At 54.0% G+C, this 18607-nt stretch overlaps 1 protein-coding gene across 3 annotated transcripts in view; it reads right to left on the reverse strand.

Moving 5' to 3' along the window:
• The window catches only part of LOC110470184 (ankyrin repeat and fibronectin type-III domain-containing protein 1), a 168195-nt gene that overhangs the window by 15116 nt on the left and 134472 nt on the right, over positions 1-18607 (reverse strand). For all 3 annotated transcript variants that reach the window (XM_021529644.2, XM_021529647.3, XM_021529646.3), the window contains 2 exons: positions 699-900; positions 188-395 (listed from right to left, as the gene is read on the reverse strand). In XM_021529644.2, coding sequence (XP_021385319.1) covers positions 188-395; positions 699-900 — 410 coding nt within the window. The remainder of the gene's footprint in view (positions 1-187; positions 396-698; positions 901-18607) is intronic.

The raw sequence follows: 18607 nt of genomic DNA on the forward strand, positions 1-18607 counted from the left end.
TCCTCTCCGTGTCCTGGTCCTGGGGTCTGCCTGAGTGTGCGGTTCCCCTCGAGCCCTGCTGCAGCCTGCATCTGTCTCCCAGAGCCCAGTGATCACCGCCCCACCTGCATCCAATGCCTGGGGTGCTCCACTGCATCATGCTGGAGACACAGGCGATGGGCACAGCACGACTCCTGTCCCAACTTACAGTGTGGACTCTCCTTCGCTCCCGCCTGCAGCAGGGCCCTGGCGATGGGAGCGTTGTTGGTCATGATGGCGATGTCCAGGGGCAGGAGCCCCTCGCTGTTGGGAGTGTTGAGGTCCAGCTCCTCAGGGCTGTAGTGTTTCAGCATCTCCTGCACCCTGTCAAGATCCTGCAGTTCCACAGCCTCAAAGAGTGCAGCATTGCTCTGGAACTGGGTGAAAGGAGAAATGCAGCTGGGCTGAGCATGGGGCACCCTCCTCCATCCCACCACATACCCTGGACCCTCACTAGCACCCCATGAACCCAATTAGGGAGAGGGTGCCCTCATTCCAGGGGCTTAGGAGCATCAGCTCTTTGCAGACAAATCTGGATGATGCCAAGCAAACACCTGGACCATCTCCAACTGAACTTCCTACAGCTTCACTTAACACAATCTTGTGCTCCCACCCAGGTTCCAGCACCACCCACACAGGGACCCTCTGTCCCCATCTGGATGGAGCCAGAAGTCACTGACCAGGTAGGACTTGCGGAGCTTCTCCTTCTCGCCCCGTCCCACCAGGCTGCCCTCGTCGAAGGAGGTGTAGTTGACACGGAATTTCCCGGACAGGTTTCGATAGAGCCTCTTGGCTGCATTTGGTGAGGAAGGGCCTGGTGGCTTCCTGGCCTGTGCCAGCTGCAGGTCCCGCATCTGCTGCGTCATTTTAGGGGAGGATGACCTGGGAAAAAGCCAGGAGGGAAATGAGGCATGGAGGATGTGCCAGAAAGGCAGAGGCACATCTGTATTTTCAGGACCAAGACAGGAATCAGAGAGCCAGAGCACTCCCAAGCAGTACCAATGTGAGTGGCTGCAAGGTGAATGCCAGTGACAGCAATGCTCTCACCCATCTGTTTTCAGCTGTGGCAGATCTATTCCTCCTCCTCACCACTGCTGCTGGCCCTGCAGGGGTGCCAAGGGGCTCCTATGATCCCTGCAGGTAAGAGATTTCCTTCCAGACACAAGCTGGGATGTCCAAAGCAACCTCAGGCTGCTCAGCTCTACAACTGGTCTGGATGCATCCCACAAGGGCAATGTCTCCACACACCCAGTCTCCACCATCCAGCTCCTACAGAGATGGGCTTCCCCATCCAGGGATGCCCAGTCCCCTCAGCAGCGGAGGCTGCAGGGCCCGGCAGCCCCCAGACTTGTGCTGGGTGATTGGTGTCTGTCACCATTGGCCTGGGATAGCCTCCTGTACCCTCTCCACACCCACCCTTCTACAAGAACCCGTGTCTTGCACTTCCCACCATCCCTCAGCCCTTTCTGGTACATGGCTTTTCTCAGAGTTGTTATTCCAGCAAAGGGCACTCTCTGGAAGTGGGAGCAGGGAACATTAAGGGCCATTTCTAAGGGCATCCAGACAATGCCAGGTCCTGACAGGGACCAGTGACCCCAGTCTTCCGCTCACCAAGAGATCCAGCCTTCACAGCTGCTCCTTACCTTTTCCATCCATTAACCTACAAAATCTTTTCTCCTCTCTGATTATAGAATCACAGACTGGTGTGGGTTGGAAGAGAACTTGAAGACCTGCCACTGGGACGTGATTTTGGTTCTTATTTTCAAGATCTACCAGTCACAAGGAATGCTAGAGTCTTTTCTGGGGACCTCCAGAGTGGGAGCTGTTCCTCTCCCTGCAGTCAGGACCCTCCTGTCTCCATCAAGACCTCATCTCACCAGTCAAAATCCCCTGCTTTGGCATGAGTGTGGCCTTGTTGCTGTGTGGGGCTTTTGCCCATGAGTCATCCCCTATGGCATGGAGGGTTTCCACTGCGTCAAACATCTGATCCCCTTCTTGCAGGAGCTCTGGCACAGTTCCCAGAGAAGAGCATCAGGTCTTAGGAGCATTTAGCATTACACTTAACAGAGTTTCTCTCAGCTTTGACCCCATCCCCCGGTGTATATGGTCAGATATTTAGGGGCAAAGTCTTCCTCCTCTTGCTTTATTGGTTAAATATCAAGAGTGATAAAAGCATGGCATTTGGCTGAAGGTCATGCCAGAACACCCCACTGAGGCTGTGCCTGCAGTAAGGATGTTTATAAAGCCATCATCGTGAGACAGGATATTAATAACCCCTTGCTCTGCACTTTGTCGTCCTCATTTCAGATGAGGCACAGGGGGCTGCAGAAGGACTTTAATGATTTTACCTTTTACTACTGTGATATTTAAGAGTGGAAAATGCTGGGAAGGTTGTCTCCTGGCAATCATTCATCTCATCAGTTTCAGACTGTGGAGTTAGAGGTCTCCAGTGTGGCCCAGCCACAGTGTCAAGTTGCTGCCCTGGATTGCTCCAGAAATGGACATTATCTGAACACAGGGCTTCATGGATCAGACACTGAGCACCGGTCACACCAACCAAAGGCCCATTTGCAAAAGCAGACAGGTGTTTTGTCACTTCAGGTGGCAAAACACTCCTGAGCAGCCACGTGGGTGAGTTTTGAGCAGCAGAGTCCTACTGGTTCTGCTGGGGAGGAAGGGATCAGCACCCAGGAGTGTGTCACTATGGTGGGAGAGATCTGCACAATGCACGGAAGGGCTGAAAAACCAGTCTTACAGTCTCCAGGACCTGCCTGGCTCTGGACACAGTGTCCTCAGCCTGGGCACACCATATGTCATCACGGACAGGGAGCAGCTCACACACAGCACACACAGCCTCTGCAGAGGGCCGGGCACAGAAGTGGAGCAGCAGCACAGCTCTGCTGTCACTGGTGCACAGAGATGAGAGAAAAGCCACCTGTACCTGAGCAGGCAGAGCTGTTCTGGCAGGAGTAGACCGAAAGGCAGGTTCTGATCCTCAGGAGAAGCCTGAGATGCAAAGCACTGCCTGGCGTATTTAGGAAAGAGAACTGACTTGAGAGGTTCTCCAGCAAAATCTTGTCCTTTCTCTTGTGTTTAAGAGTTCCCTGCTGCCCAAGTTCTCTCTCCTCTCCACTTCCAGCTGCTGCTCAGAGGTGAAGGTGGCTCTTCCAGCAGGCTCATCAACAAGGTGTGGAAATTCCACTCCAGCTCCCCTTCTTCAAAGGAGGCAACAATGCTGTCCCACACAGAATGCTCTTCCCTCTGTGGAAGCTGGAGCAGACCCTGTTGGAACAGATCCCTGCTCCATTCGTGCCTGCAGAATCATGGTTTAAAATGGAGTGGTGCTTTGGAGAGAAAGTAATTTGTTCTGCCAATTAAAATACACAGCAAATGACCCAGTGTAGGCAGACTGCACAGCTGGGAGGAAGCTCTCTCAGAGATGGCAGAAACAGAGGCAGAGAGAAATTTCTCACTGTTTTCCCTCCTCTGATTTGCTTTTAATGAGAAGTAAAGAGATGGAAATTATTCAGTGCTCAGGAGTAAACATCTATGTACATTAAACCAGGTGCCCCCAAGAAAAAAGGGTTTCCTGCCCTGTGGTTATGAATCATCTGGACTCAGTGAGATGATCTTGATTTATCTACAGCTAAACTTTGCCCTAGAGCAACTGATAGCTGAAAACAATGCCTGCAGATGTCCTGACCTCAGGGGCTGACCAGCCAACACCAGCTCACCCATGGCAAAGCCCCATCCTGCAGGGAGGTGTGGAAGGAGATCCCACCTTCTCTGTCTGAAGAGTCTCAGTGCAGCCAAACTAAATTTATCCCAGCCACAATTGGTTCGTGTTGCTAATTATTGTCCTACAGTCTGCAAGCAGACTTTGCCTGTTTTGCCCACCCTAGCAGTTCAGCTCTCTGGCCATGGAGGATGTGTTTGTGACCATCAGGGAGGTGATGTGGACATCGGATTTGCAGTGCCAGAAACCCACACACCATCAAACTCCATCTCTCCATAGAAGAGGCTGAGGTTCTGTGGAAGGATGAGCTGGGGCTGGTCACATCCCTCTGAGGTCAGTTCTGGGCCTCTCATAGAAAGAAAAACCTTGAGGGACTGGAGCGTGTCCAGAGAAGGGAACAGAGCTGGGGAGGGTCAGGAGCACCAGGAGGGGCTGAGGGAGCTGGGAAAGGGGCTCAGCCTGGAGAAGAGGAGACTCGATTGAGAGGGACCTCATGGCTGTGCACAACTCCTGACAGGAGGGGACGTCCAGGCTCTGCTCCCAGGGGAAACAGCCTCAGGTTGTGCCAGGAGAGGTTTGGATGGGATATCAGGAAAACTTTTTTCCTGGAAAAAAAGGAAATGGCACAGCTGCAGAGGGCAGTGGTGGAGTCACCATCCCTTGAGGGGTTTAAGAGTTTTGTAGATGTGGCATTTGGGGACATTGTTTAGTGGTGGCCTTGACAGTGCTGGGTTAATTGTTGGATTTGATGAACTTAAAGATTTTTTCCAACCTTAGTGATTCTAACTATGATTCTGTCTCAGGAAACCAATGCAATAGAGGTGGTTTTCTTTTTTTAAAAAAGCACATGAGGATGGATGATCATAAGGCATTTTCATTTTTTCCCTTCCTCCACCATCGAACACAAACAAATCGACTGGGTAGTTTACAATGTGGTTTATGGATATTCTGAATGTTAAGGTTTGCAACACTGCAGATCCTGGCCTAGTAAAAAGTGTTAATAATTGTTGCAATTCCTTGATTTTAAGTGTGTTTTGTGGAAGGGTGTAGCCCCTCCGAGTCTCCAGCTGAGAAGCAGTCCCTGACAGAGCTGCTGTGCCCCAGGACAGAGCTCAGAGCCCAGGTGGGCTGGACAGCTCTGCCCACTCCGAGCCCAGTGGGTACCTGGCCAGGGAATGACCACCCTGCCCACAGGTCACCAGGCCAGACATAAGGAAGAAACTTTTTATCATGAGGGTGGGGAGGCCCTGGCACAGGGTGCCCAGAGCAGCTGTGGCTGCCCCTGGATCCCTGGCAGTGCCCAAGGCCAGGCTGGATGGGGCTTGGAGCAACCTGGGACAGTGGAAGGTGTCCCTGGCCATGGCAGGGGGTGGGATGAGATAAACAGTATTTAAGGTTCCTTCCAACCCAGAGGAGTTCATGAATCTATGATGTGGCTGGTGGGGACTGTGGTGCCATCCCACAGACCAGCCAGCACCAGGAGCCTGGCTATGAACAGCTCATGTGCCAGCAGTGCTGCTGCTGGGGCAGGGACCTTCCAGCCACACCCTGAGCCTCCGGGTCCCTGCGACCCCCAGGCTGGCTGTGGGAAGGAAAAGCTCCCCTGCCTGCCCAAGTGAAGGCTCCAGGCACAGCAGCTGACATGAGCTCAGCTCTACACTCCAGCGCCTGGGGTCAGTGTGGGTGGCTGTCACTCCAGGGAGCTGCTCCACCATTCCCAGCCTGATGCAGCAAACAAGGAAGCAGCAGGGCTCCATGCACAAGAAAAAGGGAGCCTGAAGGAAGGGGCATGAAAGGTGCTGATGGCTTTCAAAGGACAAGGGTTGGTATTGGGACCAGAAGAGGGACTGGGCCCTTGCAGTTTGCTGAAGCCTCACAGTCACTTGGATGTCAGTAGAGCGTTAGCACAAGATGCCAAGGATACTCTCCTGAACCATGCTCCAATTCGGTTCAGAGAGGCAGCCAAGGATGGAACAGGTAAAGGACAGCAGCAGCCTAAAATCCAGTTATCAGGGAGAGACAACCCAATGCAGGGAGCTCACAGCAAGAGGTGACCAGCACCAAGTGTGGGCAGCAGGGAAAGGGAGCAAATCTGCCCCTCTGCCCCACTCAGGCGAGACCCCATCTGCAGAGTTGCCTCCAGATCTGGGCCCCCAGCATAGAAAAATGAGTCCAGAGAGGCTACAGAGATGCTTCAAAGACTGGAGCCCCTCTGCTCTGGAGCTGGGCTGGGAGAGCTGGGGGTGCTCACCTGGAATAGGCTTCAGGGAGAGCTCAGAGCCCCTGCCAGGGCCTAAATGGACTCCAGGAGAGCTGGAGACGGACTGGGGACAAGGGATGGAGGGACAGGGAGGAAGGGTGAATGGCTCCCACTGCCAGAGGGCAGGGATGGATGGGATATTGGGAAGGAATTGTTCCCTGGCAGGGTGGGCATGCCCTGGCACAGGGTGCCCAGAGAAGCTGTGGCTCTTCCTGGATCCCTGCCAGTGCCAAGGCCAGGTTGGATGGGGCTTGGAGCAGCCTGGGATAGTGGAAGGTGTCCCTGCCCGTGTCAGGGGGTGGAACTGGATGATCTTTAAGGTCCCTTCCAACCTGAGCTCTTCCACGGCTGTATGATCCTATGAGATCAAGTGGGAAGATCAACAGAGAGGTATTTCCTGAGAGAAAAATCTGAGTGTGAGAGGTCTCTCCACACCTGAGCACACTTGGTCTGACCCACGTCCAGGGCTGTGCTCACTCCTGTGCAGCAGGAATTCACAACTATGGCCATGGACAGTTGGACACCAACACAGCAGAGACCAACACTCAGAGCAGCTCCCCCACAGCCATGGGGACAGGAACAAGAGGTGCCACGTCTGGCATGAAGAGGAGCTGCTGATGTGTTTGCATTTTCCACTCCTTTTTCCCAAGCATAAGCAATTTTTCATGACTGGCAAAATAGAAGCTGGATTAAAAATGGAACATGAGTAGGGGAACCCTTCCAAAGAGTGGGATTTCATAACCCACCAAAAAGCACGCTCAGAACTAGGACCAAATGCCATGATCAGCATCCCTGCAAGGCAGCAGCGCTCATGGAGCAGCAGGCACAGCAGTTACCCACCCTGGGCTGTACAGACCACTGAGGCATTTAGGTGCTGTGCAGTGACCTGGCCACGCAGACACAGAGCAAAACACTCCTGCTCCATGGAAACATCTGTGTGCCTAGAAAATGCACTTGCCTATTGAAAACAGGGTCCAGGGAAAGGCACCAAAGCAGACTTTGTTTGTTTGTTTGTTTGTGTTTCATCCAGCTTTTCTCTTTTCTCCCCACTTGGCAAACCTGCTGGGTTTTGTTTTGAGTGGAGCTGAAGTGAGCATGCCTCTTTTGTTTAGCAATAACAACTAACTTATATAGATGGTCTCCTACCACGATATTTTTGTTGGAGCTCCAGAAGCCCAGTGCTGCTATAGCCCAATGCCTAGAGGAATTCAGCATGGTGTCAGGCCCCTGGGTCAGTGCAGAACTTCCTGAGCACAATGGCAGCACATTGTCCCTGCTGTCCCCAGGCCGGGCACACTGCGGTGTGCCTGTGCTGCCCGAGGAGCTCATGGCCCGTGGCAGCAGGGAACACCCCCATGGACACACAGCCCACCCTGGCGCAGCAGGGCTCTGGAGGGGAAAGCTGACACCCAGCAGCTCAGTACCCAAATGAAAAGTGCATCCTGGGTGACATCTGCAATACCCAGCAGTGCCTAGCACTCTGCACCTTTCCAGGAGATGAAGAGCAGCATTCCCCCTTGGAGCACTTTTCCTCTGAGCATTCCCGCTGTGCCATCCAGGCTGCTCCCCAGATCAGAAGGTTTTTTGCATCTCTCGAGGAACACTTGCACTGGGATCACATGGCAGGGACACCCCCCTCACCTCCAGGGCCGGTCCTCACTCAGCTGTGGCAGAAGGGACTCACACAGGCTGGACACATGAGATCCCACACCACAGAGCCAGCTGGGGGTCAGCAGTGTCCTCCTAAGGCACAGCCATGTCCTTTGGCACAGCATGAAAGAGCTTGCCCAAATGTCTCATCCCCATTTAAATCACAGGCTGAATTTAGGAAAGATGGAGACTTCAGGACTCCGAGAGAGGTCTGGAGCCAACCAAGTAGATCACTTGCTGACAGTGTCCCATAAAACACCCCAGTGCTGCAGGCCCAGCAGTGCCTTTGGGAGGAAGGGAGTGGAGACGCTTGAGCAAACTCTGCTGCAACACAATAATGCTGCTGCTCCTTGCTTTTCTTTATTTTTTAAATTAGACCTCCTGATCACTGCTTAAAAGTGAGACCAGAAGGATCTTGTGGTTCAATGGCCATTAAAATGTAGCCCAAATCAGACTTCCATTTGCAGTGTGCCTGTGACATCTGCCATCAGGGTCAGGACTGGTGTCAGGCAGGGCTGACATCACAAAGTGCTACTGCCCCAGCGTGCCATGCAGGGCACCCTCCTGCACACACACCTCACGCAGCACTGCCAGGGCATAGGGCACATCTCCCTGGGGACTGTGCTGAGGGACATGGCACAACGTCCCTGCCAAGGCAGGTGATGCTGCCAACACCAGCAGCCTTACATAAGCAACACCTTGGGCTGCAGTGAACGGGGCACTAGTGGGCACAGCCTGGCTCCAGACACCCCAAACCATCCCTTGAGGGAGGAAATTCAACATTTCAGAGGCTCACACAGTCTCCATTCACAGATCTGGGTCAGGAAGCTTCTACACCTTGCCCAGTTCTGCTGATTTTACTGTTTTCACAAGGATTTACCCAGCAGAGCTGCTGTGTGTCCTGCCCAGATGTTCCTACCTAGAAAATCCACAGAAAACCCACTTTTCTGTTTTCTATGCTGCCAAACTTTTGCGGGGATGGAGCCGAGTGGGTCTGTGCATTACAGATTGAGGACATCTCTGACTGGACGGGTTCGGGAGCTGCTGCTTGGGCTGCAGCATCCCTGTGTGACTCGCACATGTCCCTGGGGCACTCCCGGTGCCAAAGGCCGCCGGTCCCTCCCCACCGGCAGGCACGGGGGACGCCTCAGCCCTGGGCTCCCATCTCCCGGCCAGCGCGAACCTTCCTCGCTGCCTCGCCACAAAGCCAGCCTTTAATTGCTGCTTGACATTAAGTATCTGAGCAAGGGAAGTCTTGGGTAAATGTTCTTGCTATGGGAACACACAGTGCTGAGTCTCTTTAATTACATTGTTTTTGTTTGGCTTTTTTTATGAGTTGCGCTGCGGCTTGCCCTCCCTGACAGGCCGGCGAGGCTCACGCTAAATATGGCCGGGTTTAAAGCCCGCCGTGAAACCCGAGCCGCGGCACCAGACTGGCTGGACGCGGGGCAAGCCAGGGTTACGCGGGACGCGCATTCCAGCCGCCGCTCCGGCCCGCGCTGCCCCCGCCCCGCTCACACGCCCGAGCCTCTCCCAGAACGACCACCACGCTTCAAACCACCGCTGCGTCTTCCTCTTCCTTGCCCTGTGAAACCCTCCTGCGAACAGCCCAACCCTGGGCCCCAGGCTGCCCCGTTTCTGTCGTGCTCATCACTTCCACACTGGCCCACATCTCCGCGGTACCCATCGAGCCCGTCTCCATCACAGCTGTCACTTCCTGTGCTCTCCCCATCCCAAACTGTCGCGCTCCACACCTGCTCAGCCCACCTCCAAACTGCCCCTCGGGGCCAAAGAGCCTTCTTCCCACTGGCCACACTGCTTTCATCTTCTTCTGCCCTCCTTGTTATTTTAAAGGCATTCCAGAGGATGCTGTCAGGCTTGGATGTGGTTTGGTTGGGTTGTTTGTTTTCATACTGGAGGTTTTATGATCGCATTGGGAACAAGCCCTAATTGAGCTGCAATTTGAATTGCAGTCCGTGGGTATTTGTTTCATTTTTGGAAGGGCTCAAATGGCTCTGCAGCTTAGGCTGGAGAAGGCATTTGGTTTTAACTGGAACCTGATGGAGACAGGACAGAGCAGGACAACTGCCCTGAGTCATGATTAAAGTTCCTGGGGAAGTGCAGTGTGGTCAGCCTGGTGCCAGGTACTCACGACACAACAGGCGGTGCTGGTTGTGATCACAGCCCTGTGACCACCCAAAAACCCTGGCACTGTCAGGGAGGAGGCAGACACAGCCAGAACTCTGGTGCCAAGAGCCAAGCGCACAGCCCTGGGGCCTGGCTCAGTGGGAGCTTGCAGCCACCCTGCAATTCCCTGTCCCCTGCAAACTTCTTTTTCCTGTGAAGTCCTGCCCCTGCAAATCCTTGTCCCCTGCAAACCTCTGTCCCCTGCAAACCCCTGTCCCCTGAAAAATGCTGTCCCCTGACAGCCCATGTTCTGCAAATATCTGTGCCCAGCAAATCCCTGCGCTCTGTAAACCCCTGGTCCCTGCAAACCTCTGCAGGGGTTTGTGGCTTGTGCTTGCCTGGCCCCCTAAAGCAAGAGAGCTCAGCACCCCAGAGGGAGCTCAGCACGACCGCTGGTTGGTCCTTGGGGAGTCAGGAGCTGCCCCAGACCAGAGCTGCTCATGGGAACAGGCAGCAAGAAGGGGCAGCACCTAAATGTCAGTGCCCCGGCTGCCCTTCGTGGGAACTGCGCAGTGCCACTTTCCAGTGACTGTGTCCCACACCCACTGGCAGAACTAGTGTTCAGCCCCATACCCAAATGTGCCTGATGCTTCCAGCACCAGCAACGAGCCAGACCTTTGCAGGTAGGGATGGGCAGACAGAGGGACCAGAGAGCACCTGCTCTGCTCCATTCCCATCCTGCCAGGATCTGAGAAGCCCAGATGCTGGAGCAGATCAGCAGAGCTCTAGGAGACACCTCCAAGCCACTAACACCATCCTAATTAAAGCAGACTTCCACATGGGGAAGCAGATGAGCCGTGGGGACTTGCTGCCCCTCTGTCAGGAGGAAACCCTATCCCAGGCTGGCCTGCCAGGAACAAGCAACACTCCTGCCACAGCTGCATGTATGCAAACCCTGCTCCGGGGGATCAAATGCAGGAGCTGAGTCATACGATGATTGAAATCAAAGATCGCTGAAGGCAAAATAAGGGAGAAAAAGTATCCCTGTGGGTTCTCAGAAGCCCACTTTGGATCCAACAAGAGCAGGAGGTAGATGCTCAGCATGGAGATGCCAAGGGCACAGCTGGCATGCTGGGAAGAGTGAGAAGGGATGTAAAGTCATACTCATCCAAGCCTGTCCCCTTCTTTGGGTCCTGACGCACACTTTTGGAGAGGGAGCAGGGCAGGGGGCTGGCAGAGCCCATGGAGCCAGAGGCTGTTCTAATGAGAGAAGGAAGGGGGCTGGGATGACAGCGTCCCTGCTGCTCTGAGGGCTGCTGCCATGTACCTGCACCCCACTAAAGAGCCCAGGACCTTCCAGGAGCCAGGAATAAGCACTCATCTGCCTGTGCCCAAGATAGCTTGAGCTTATACCAGAGGATGTCATGTGTTTTGTCATGCCTCACGCCAGTGTAGTGTTCCAGTGTCTCCTCACTCCCCTGACACAACCAGGGCTCTCCCCTAGGTGTGGTCTCTCCACATCACTGTGCCTTTCCCAGCATGGTGGGGTCCACACGCAGACTCCCCACTACAGTTCCAAGGTTGGGTCAGCTCCTGGTTCTGCTGGAACAGGGTTCCAGGGAGCCTCATCCCCATGCCTTGCCCTGGGGCTGAGGCTGGCCTGGCATGAGACCTGCAGACTCATCCCAGCAGTGGGAGGCAATCCATTTGCACCAGACCTGCAGAGAACCAAATCCTTTAACCTCCTGCGCCACCTGGTGCCACCAGGAAGGACGTGCCAGCGGGATGTGCCTCCCGGCGGAAACCACATCCTCTCCAGAACCATCAAATGGTAGAAAAATGTCCCAAGAAGGTCTTCTGGAGGTCCCCTGAGCTCACTTCTCCATGCCTATGGCTGGGCTTCATCCTCAGCCACCTGTGTCCCACATGTACTTCCCAGTCCTCCAGTTCATAACTGGGATGTTCCTTCATGGAAACCCACCTCCATTCCACTGTCCCACCCAAGACATCCAGCCAGATGGGACCAAAACTAGGCTGAAGACTTCCAGAGCTGCACCCAAAGGGGTTACAAAAGGGAGCCCACAGCCACTGATCTCAGTGGGGAGGAGGAGACATTGGCCAAGTCACAATGGAAGAGCAGACAAATGCACACACCCAGCTCCAGAGCTGTCCCAGCTGGTAAATGTTACTGGAGTCACAAACACGCTTCCCGCTGGAAGGCACACAGCAGGAGGCAGCCAGCAGTGCTGGGCACACTGGCCACTGCCCACGGACTGTCCCTGGCATGGCTACCAACAACAGCCACCTCCACTGGGTTCTCCTTGGACCAGCATGTCCCAGCCTGGCAAACCCCTTGCCTGGCACAGCTTGCTCTAGATCTGCTCCCTGCCCAGCACCCACTGGGACTTTCTCTGACCACCCCACCACCTTGCCCTGGTGCTGGTCTCATGCCAGCACCACCCAACTCATGAGCAACACCAGAGGGGCTGGGTCACTGCCACCCAACTACCACAGCATTTCCATGGAGTCAGGGTCTAAAGCCTGCAGTCCAAGAGGAGAAGCCAATTTTTTCCACCATTTTGCTAGAAAACATCCTACAAGTGCCCGAGCACTCTTGTAACTGCACTAACTGGGGACAGTAACCAACAGTGGGATCTCCTTCCAGCTGGGGCTTGCCTGCTCCCTCATCAGACCAGGGTTTTCCCAGCCCATGTGTCATTCCTCCCTCTGCAAGAAAGCCCTGAGATACCATCAGGTAGAGAAACCCCAGATGAAGAAAATTGAGTCTGTGGAGAAAGTTACAAAGCCAAATAAATGGGACAGCAATTAGAAAAAGTTTCCACTCAAATATAAAAGAACAACTTTGAAAACCATAGCAATCATCAGTTCAAACCTCCAGCTACCAGGACCTGCTCAGCCCGGACTTGATGGCCTTGAAGGTCTTTCCTGGCCGTAATGGTTCTGGGGTTCTGTCCTTCCATGCGTGGCTGTGACGCTGCTGAGCTCACCCATGGGGCAGGCAGGTCTACAAACACCTTTTCCCAGGTCTGGCATGACAGGAGCATTTCCTCAGCTTGTCCTCCCCTCACCTGGCACAGCCCAGGCTGTCCTGAGCTCTGCTGCTTCTCTCTGCTGAGGTGAGAGGCAGGTGATACCCACAGCCAGTGTCACACATGGGAAACGGGGACTAGGACAACGTTGTCTTGGGTAAACTGCTTTTGAGACTTGTTAATTGGAAACGGCTCCTTCAGCCACTTGTCTGGGCAAGGAGGTGTCCCCAGAGAAAAGGACAGCAGGACACAGAGTGGCCGGAGTCCCTTTGCAAAAGGGGGAAAGCAGCTGGCCCCCAAAGAGCTCCTCAGGCATGCCCAGCCATGCTTTCCAGTGGCTAACCATTTGACCAAATCCATGCTGACTTCTAGCAGGAATGCATCATCCCTGCCAAATTTCAAGTCTCTTTTTCAAAGAGTGGAGACACCAGAAGCTCTCAAACAAAGAGACAGCAGAAAAAAATAAATAAATTGGCAAAGCTAACATTTTCCCCCAAACTTCTGCTGAAAATAGGGAAAAATAGAGGGGAAAAAAAGGAGAAAGTTCAGCCTGAGGCAGAAAAACATGTAATAATCCAGCCCAAACAGTTAAAGCCTGGCAAAGGTAAGAGCAAACAAACTTCCACTGGGAAGTGCTGTATGGCCCTTCCAAGGGGAAGCTGTGGTCCCCTCCTCATCCCTCCATGCAGCTCACAGGGATGACTTCCCTGCAGCTCAAAAGAGCAAGAGTGGCAGGGGCCAGTGGCTGTAGGTGGCCCTGGAGATGGGAGGTGTGGGGGGCAAGAGGAGACAGCACCTCCAAGATCTCCCAAAGCCCTTGGGACATGCCTGCTCACACAGTTACACCAAGCAGGACCTTTGAGCCACACACAGCCAGCTTGAGCCCCTCCATCACCAAGAGGCTGGGAAACATCTCCAGAGTTGGTGGCCCCAACACATGGTGAGTGCTGCTGCCTCCTTCCTCCCCCTCTTCATCCCCTGAGCAGTGAGGTGAGGGGATATCCTCATGCTCCTCATACACCCAGCTCTCCCCATCATGCTCCTCACCCCATTTTTCACTTGTGCTGCAAGTTTCAGCACCAGGATGCTCACAAATCTGAAAAACCCCACTGTGCCCTGCCACGTGCTCACCCAGGATGCCACAGCTTGTCCCCATGTTCACACGGGTGGCTCATGCTGCAGTCACACCTTCCCATCACTGACCCAACAAGTTCTAAGCCCTGAGGGCCTCCCTGGCTCCACTACCCTGATTTTTCTGTGGTCTGAATGCAGACAAGGGAGGTAGCAAGATTGATCTCCAGGTAAAGTGTGGGAGCATCATGAGGAGGGGGATTTAACTCTCTCACAGACCACCTGGGTGACCCTAAGCATGCCACTAAAACCCTGGTGCAGCAGTGGGATGCACACCATCCCCTGGGACCAGGGAGAGCAAAAGTTACAGCAGCACAGTCCCAGTGTAACACGGGAAGAGGTCCATCTGTTTCCACACAGGTCACAAGTCCAACCCCTGGCCCTGCACAGACACCCCAACAATCCCACCCTGGGCATCCCTGAGAGCATTGTCCAAGCACTCCTGGAGCTCTGGCAGCCTCAGGGCTGTGCCTGTTGCCTGAGGAGTCTGGGCAGTGCCAGCAACCTTCTGAGGGAAGAACCTTTTTGAGGCATCCAGCCTGACCCTGTCCTGGCACTGCTCCAGCTGTTCTGTGGGCTTGTCCCCGGTCACAGAGAGCAGAGATTGAAGCTGTCTTTGTGCTTCAGAAGGATGAGGTGATTGTGCTGGTGCATGAGGAAGGCAGCCTTGGGTCTCTGTACAGTGCAGGATCCTGATTCTGACCTGCTGGCATCATCAGGAAAGAAAATGGCCAAAGAAACTTTGAGTTCATGTCAAGTTCACCCGAGTTGAGCTGTGCTCCATAAGCAAAACTTTCCTGCCTGACACAAGCCTTCCAGAGTTCATGACCAGGGCAGAGCAGGGCCAGGACTGCACTGCGAGGATGGGATTGCTTGGCAGAATCCTTCTTCCACTTGCAAAGAAATCAGGCAGGATTCCACTGGGAATTCCACCTCCTGGCTCATGGAGCTCCAGGACTGTGCTCACCACTGAGGTTCCTCAGGCCCCAGCTGGACAGCACCAGTACACCAGGCACAGGGAAAGCAGGAGCACTGACCAAATAACACAGCAGCTTATCTGTGTCCAGAAGCAGCGTTCTTGCTCCCCAGGATTTGGCCCAGTGCTTTGCAGGATTTCAGGGCACAGGAAACCCAGTCCAGGTCCCCTGCCCATACAGACCCATGGGCACAGCAGGACTTGGCTCTGGAGCCCAGCTTGGGCAGGGAGGATGGAGCAGGAGTATGGGGCACAGGCAGGGACAAGGCACACGTCAGAACCTGCACAGCAAACCCTGGCCTTGGCCCAGTCCCACTTCCCAAGGAGATGTGGAGGCCGAGCGGCCCCTCCCAGGACCATAATCCAGCCCAGCCTCACCAGGTGCCTCTGCCCCTGGGGCTGGTCCCTGGCAGGGGACAGCAGGGCCTGATCCCCCAGGAGCCTCTGATGGGTCACTCCGTCAGGACTTGTGCTCTCTGACACAGAGGGTGATGGCTCCAGCACACAGGGGGAGTGAGCAGCCTACGACTCCAGGCCCTGGCTCACAGTGACATCTTTAAACCCAAAAGAATTTCGGCTAAGATTATACCTGACTGGATCTCCCTAGATTACCTCTGCTCCTGTCACTGCCTCTGACCACAGTCACTGTGCCTCCTCCTCCCCAGTAAAGATGCTCAGGAATGAGAGCACTGGGGATGAAAAAGGGACACTTTTTTTAGAACGTGCTTCCTGGGTAGAAGTTTCTCTGGACCACTTCCAGTACAGAAACCTTGACCTTGGTGCTCTTAGCTACAGTGCCAGCACAAGCTGATATACAAAGACTACCAGGAGAACTTGACCTGCCAGCCTGGAGCTTAGAGCAAGCCCACAAGTCAGCCATGGGTCTGGGGCACAGCCAGCACGAGACCCAGATGCCAGGAGTCCTAGAGCAGCTCCTCCACCAGCAGCTCTCATAGAATCAGAGGATCCTGGAATGGTTTGGGTTGGAAAGGAGCTAAAAGATCATCTTGTTCCAGTGCCTCTTTATGGGCAGGAATGGCAAAGTGCCTGAAAAAGGAGGTCAACATTGCCAAGCACCTTTTAAAGAGTGAGAAGCTGAGGGACAAGGAGGGCCAGCTCTTGTCCTCTGCTGCTCAGTGAGTCAGGAGAAGCCACAGGTACCACAGGTGGATGAAGCTCAGAAGCTCTTGTGGGTCAGTTTGGGTTCTGAACTTAAATGTGGAATCTGGAGGTGGAGAGGAGAAGCAAGACCAGGGGAAGAGGTCAGTAACCATGGTGCCAGGTCATCCTGCAGTCCCTGCCTTCTCAGGGGCCTCAACAACCCCACATTCGGAAACCTGCAGGGTTTGTGTGGAGACCACAGCTCAACAAGCCAGAGTCCCACCCAAGGTGATGGTGGCTCCTTTTGGGGCAGCAGGCCAGAGCCCACCCTGATAACACCAAGAAGAGATGTTCCTCACAGCTCTGCTCATCTCAGCAGCTGTTCTGTGGCCATGCTTAACAAACCTTATGTAATGTCGTATGTTCATTTTTCAAAGCTCATAAAATCCAATTTTTTACTGCAAATCAAGAATGCAACACAAGAAAAATGTAGACTTGTTGGAGATATTCCAGAGGAGGCCATGAAGATGATCCAAGGGGTGAAACCCCTCTGCCCAAGAGACAGACTGAGAAAGCTGGAGAAGACTCCTGGGAGACCTCAGAGCCCCTTCTAGTGCCTAAAGGGAGCCTGCAGGAAGGCTGCAGAGGCAATTTTTGGAAGGGCAGGCAGTAATAGCACAAGGGGGAATGGCTTGAGGCTGAAGGAGGGCAAATTTAGATAGGGTATTGGAAAGAGTTTTTCCTGCAAGGGAAGTGAGGCCCTGGCACAGGTTGCCCACAGAAGCTGTGGCTGCCCCTGGATCCCTGGCAGTGTCCAAGGTCAGGCTGGACAGGGCTGGGAGCAGCCTGGGATGGTGGAAGGTGTCCCTGCCCATGGCGGGGGGTTGGAATGAGGTGATCATGAAGGTCCCTTCCAACTGAATCATTCCATGATTCTATGATTGAAAGCTAAGGAGAGCTCAGACCTCTCCAGTGCAGGGGTAGGCAAAACAAAGCCCACTCCATGATTTGTGACTGTATGAAACCATTAGTAAACTTGCCCTGACCACAGGCAGGAGATTTGTCTTCCAGTTACTGCCTGATGAGCCCTGGCAGGCCCTGTTAGGACACTTCTTGGATGGAAACCAGACTCTGAACAGACCTGGAGGGGGCTCAGATGAACCTCTGCACCGTGGGCAGGGTGAAGACCACATGCAAGTTCTCAGGGTGACACTGGTAGCTGCTGCCAAGTGTCCAGTTCCACCTTGGACACAGCCAGGCATGATCCTTGCCTTTTCCTGGCCTAAAATCTATCAGATCTGCACTATCTGGCACTGCCTACATGGAAAATTCGCCTCCACATTGCCCAACAGTTCCTTGTGGCAGAAGATCTTCATCCCTGTCTGACTTTCCCTGTTACCAGAAAAATAAAGGCAACAAAGGAGAAGTGAGACAGGGAAAAGAATGTCCCTGGGGTGGAAACTGCTGGGGTAGATGGATGAGTAGTTTAATTTTGAGGAGAAAGGGAGGAAATGTGGAAGTCAGGAGTGGAAGGGAACATAACTTCCCTCTCTGACCTCCACCAGGCACAAGGTTTGGCAGATGTTGAGGCCACTTGGGCACACAATTTCCCTGAAAAGCATCCAGCCCACACAGGAAGGGTGAGTACAAGGGATGGGGAAGAGTTAGTGTGCAATAAGACTCCATCAAAGGTGGAAAGAGGTCCCAGCACATCCAAGGACATGGTCCTCCCTGTCCCAGTGTCCTGGGCTGGGGCTGAGTCCTCCCTCCCATTTGGCCTCCCCACAGAGCACTGCCCATCCTGCCAGCATCCAAGCCAGTAGATCCAATGTCAACCTGGCACTGGGAGATACTCTCCAGGAAGATAAACAGGAGGTGTCTGAAGCCCTGGCAGGCAGAATTGTCTCTGCCAGAGGAAACTAAGACCAGAGGAAACCTGCCCAACAGTGACCACCACTGCTCAAGGGACAAAGAAGCATTACAAGTACTGGAATACCTTGGAAGTGCCAGCTGTCAGGATTATCTGGATATGTTCATGTGTTTCCTGACTCAATGTCTCCAGAAACATCAGCAGCAGGACCAGTGATCCCTTCTGCTCCCAGAGATGGAGGGAGCCTGGCATTCCAGAACTGGAATGTGCTGCTGCCCTTGCTGGAGCTGCTCTAGACATGCAATTCCTCCACACTGCCCTTCCCTAAGTCCAAACTGGCTCATGGAGAAGAGGTTCATGGCTGGAGATCTGAAGACCTGACCAGTAGTAGGAAACCAGGACTATTATGGATATTCCCATTAAAAGAAACATACTTTTGTGTGTTGAATAAGGGAACTGAGAGAGCAAAGACCAGTGCACTGGGACAATGTAGTGATGAATAAGGGGTAATGGCTTCAGACCAAAAGGTTTATGCTGGATATTGGGAAGGAATTGTTCTCTGTGAGGGTGGGCAGCCCTGGCACAGGATGCCCAGAGCAGCTGTGGCTGCCCCTGGACCCCTGGCAGTGTCCGAGGTCAGGTTGGACGGGGCTTGGAGCAGCCTGGGACAGTGGGAGGTGTTCCTGCC

This window comes from Lonchura striata, chromosome 16 (genome assembly GCF_046129695.1).
Source record: "Lonchura striata isolate bLonStr1 chromosome 16, bLonStr1.mat, whole genome shotgun sequence".
In the NCBI taxonomy this organism is placed as follows: Eukaryota; Metazoa; Chordata; class Aves; order Passeriformes; family Estrildidae; genus Lonchura; species Lonchura striata.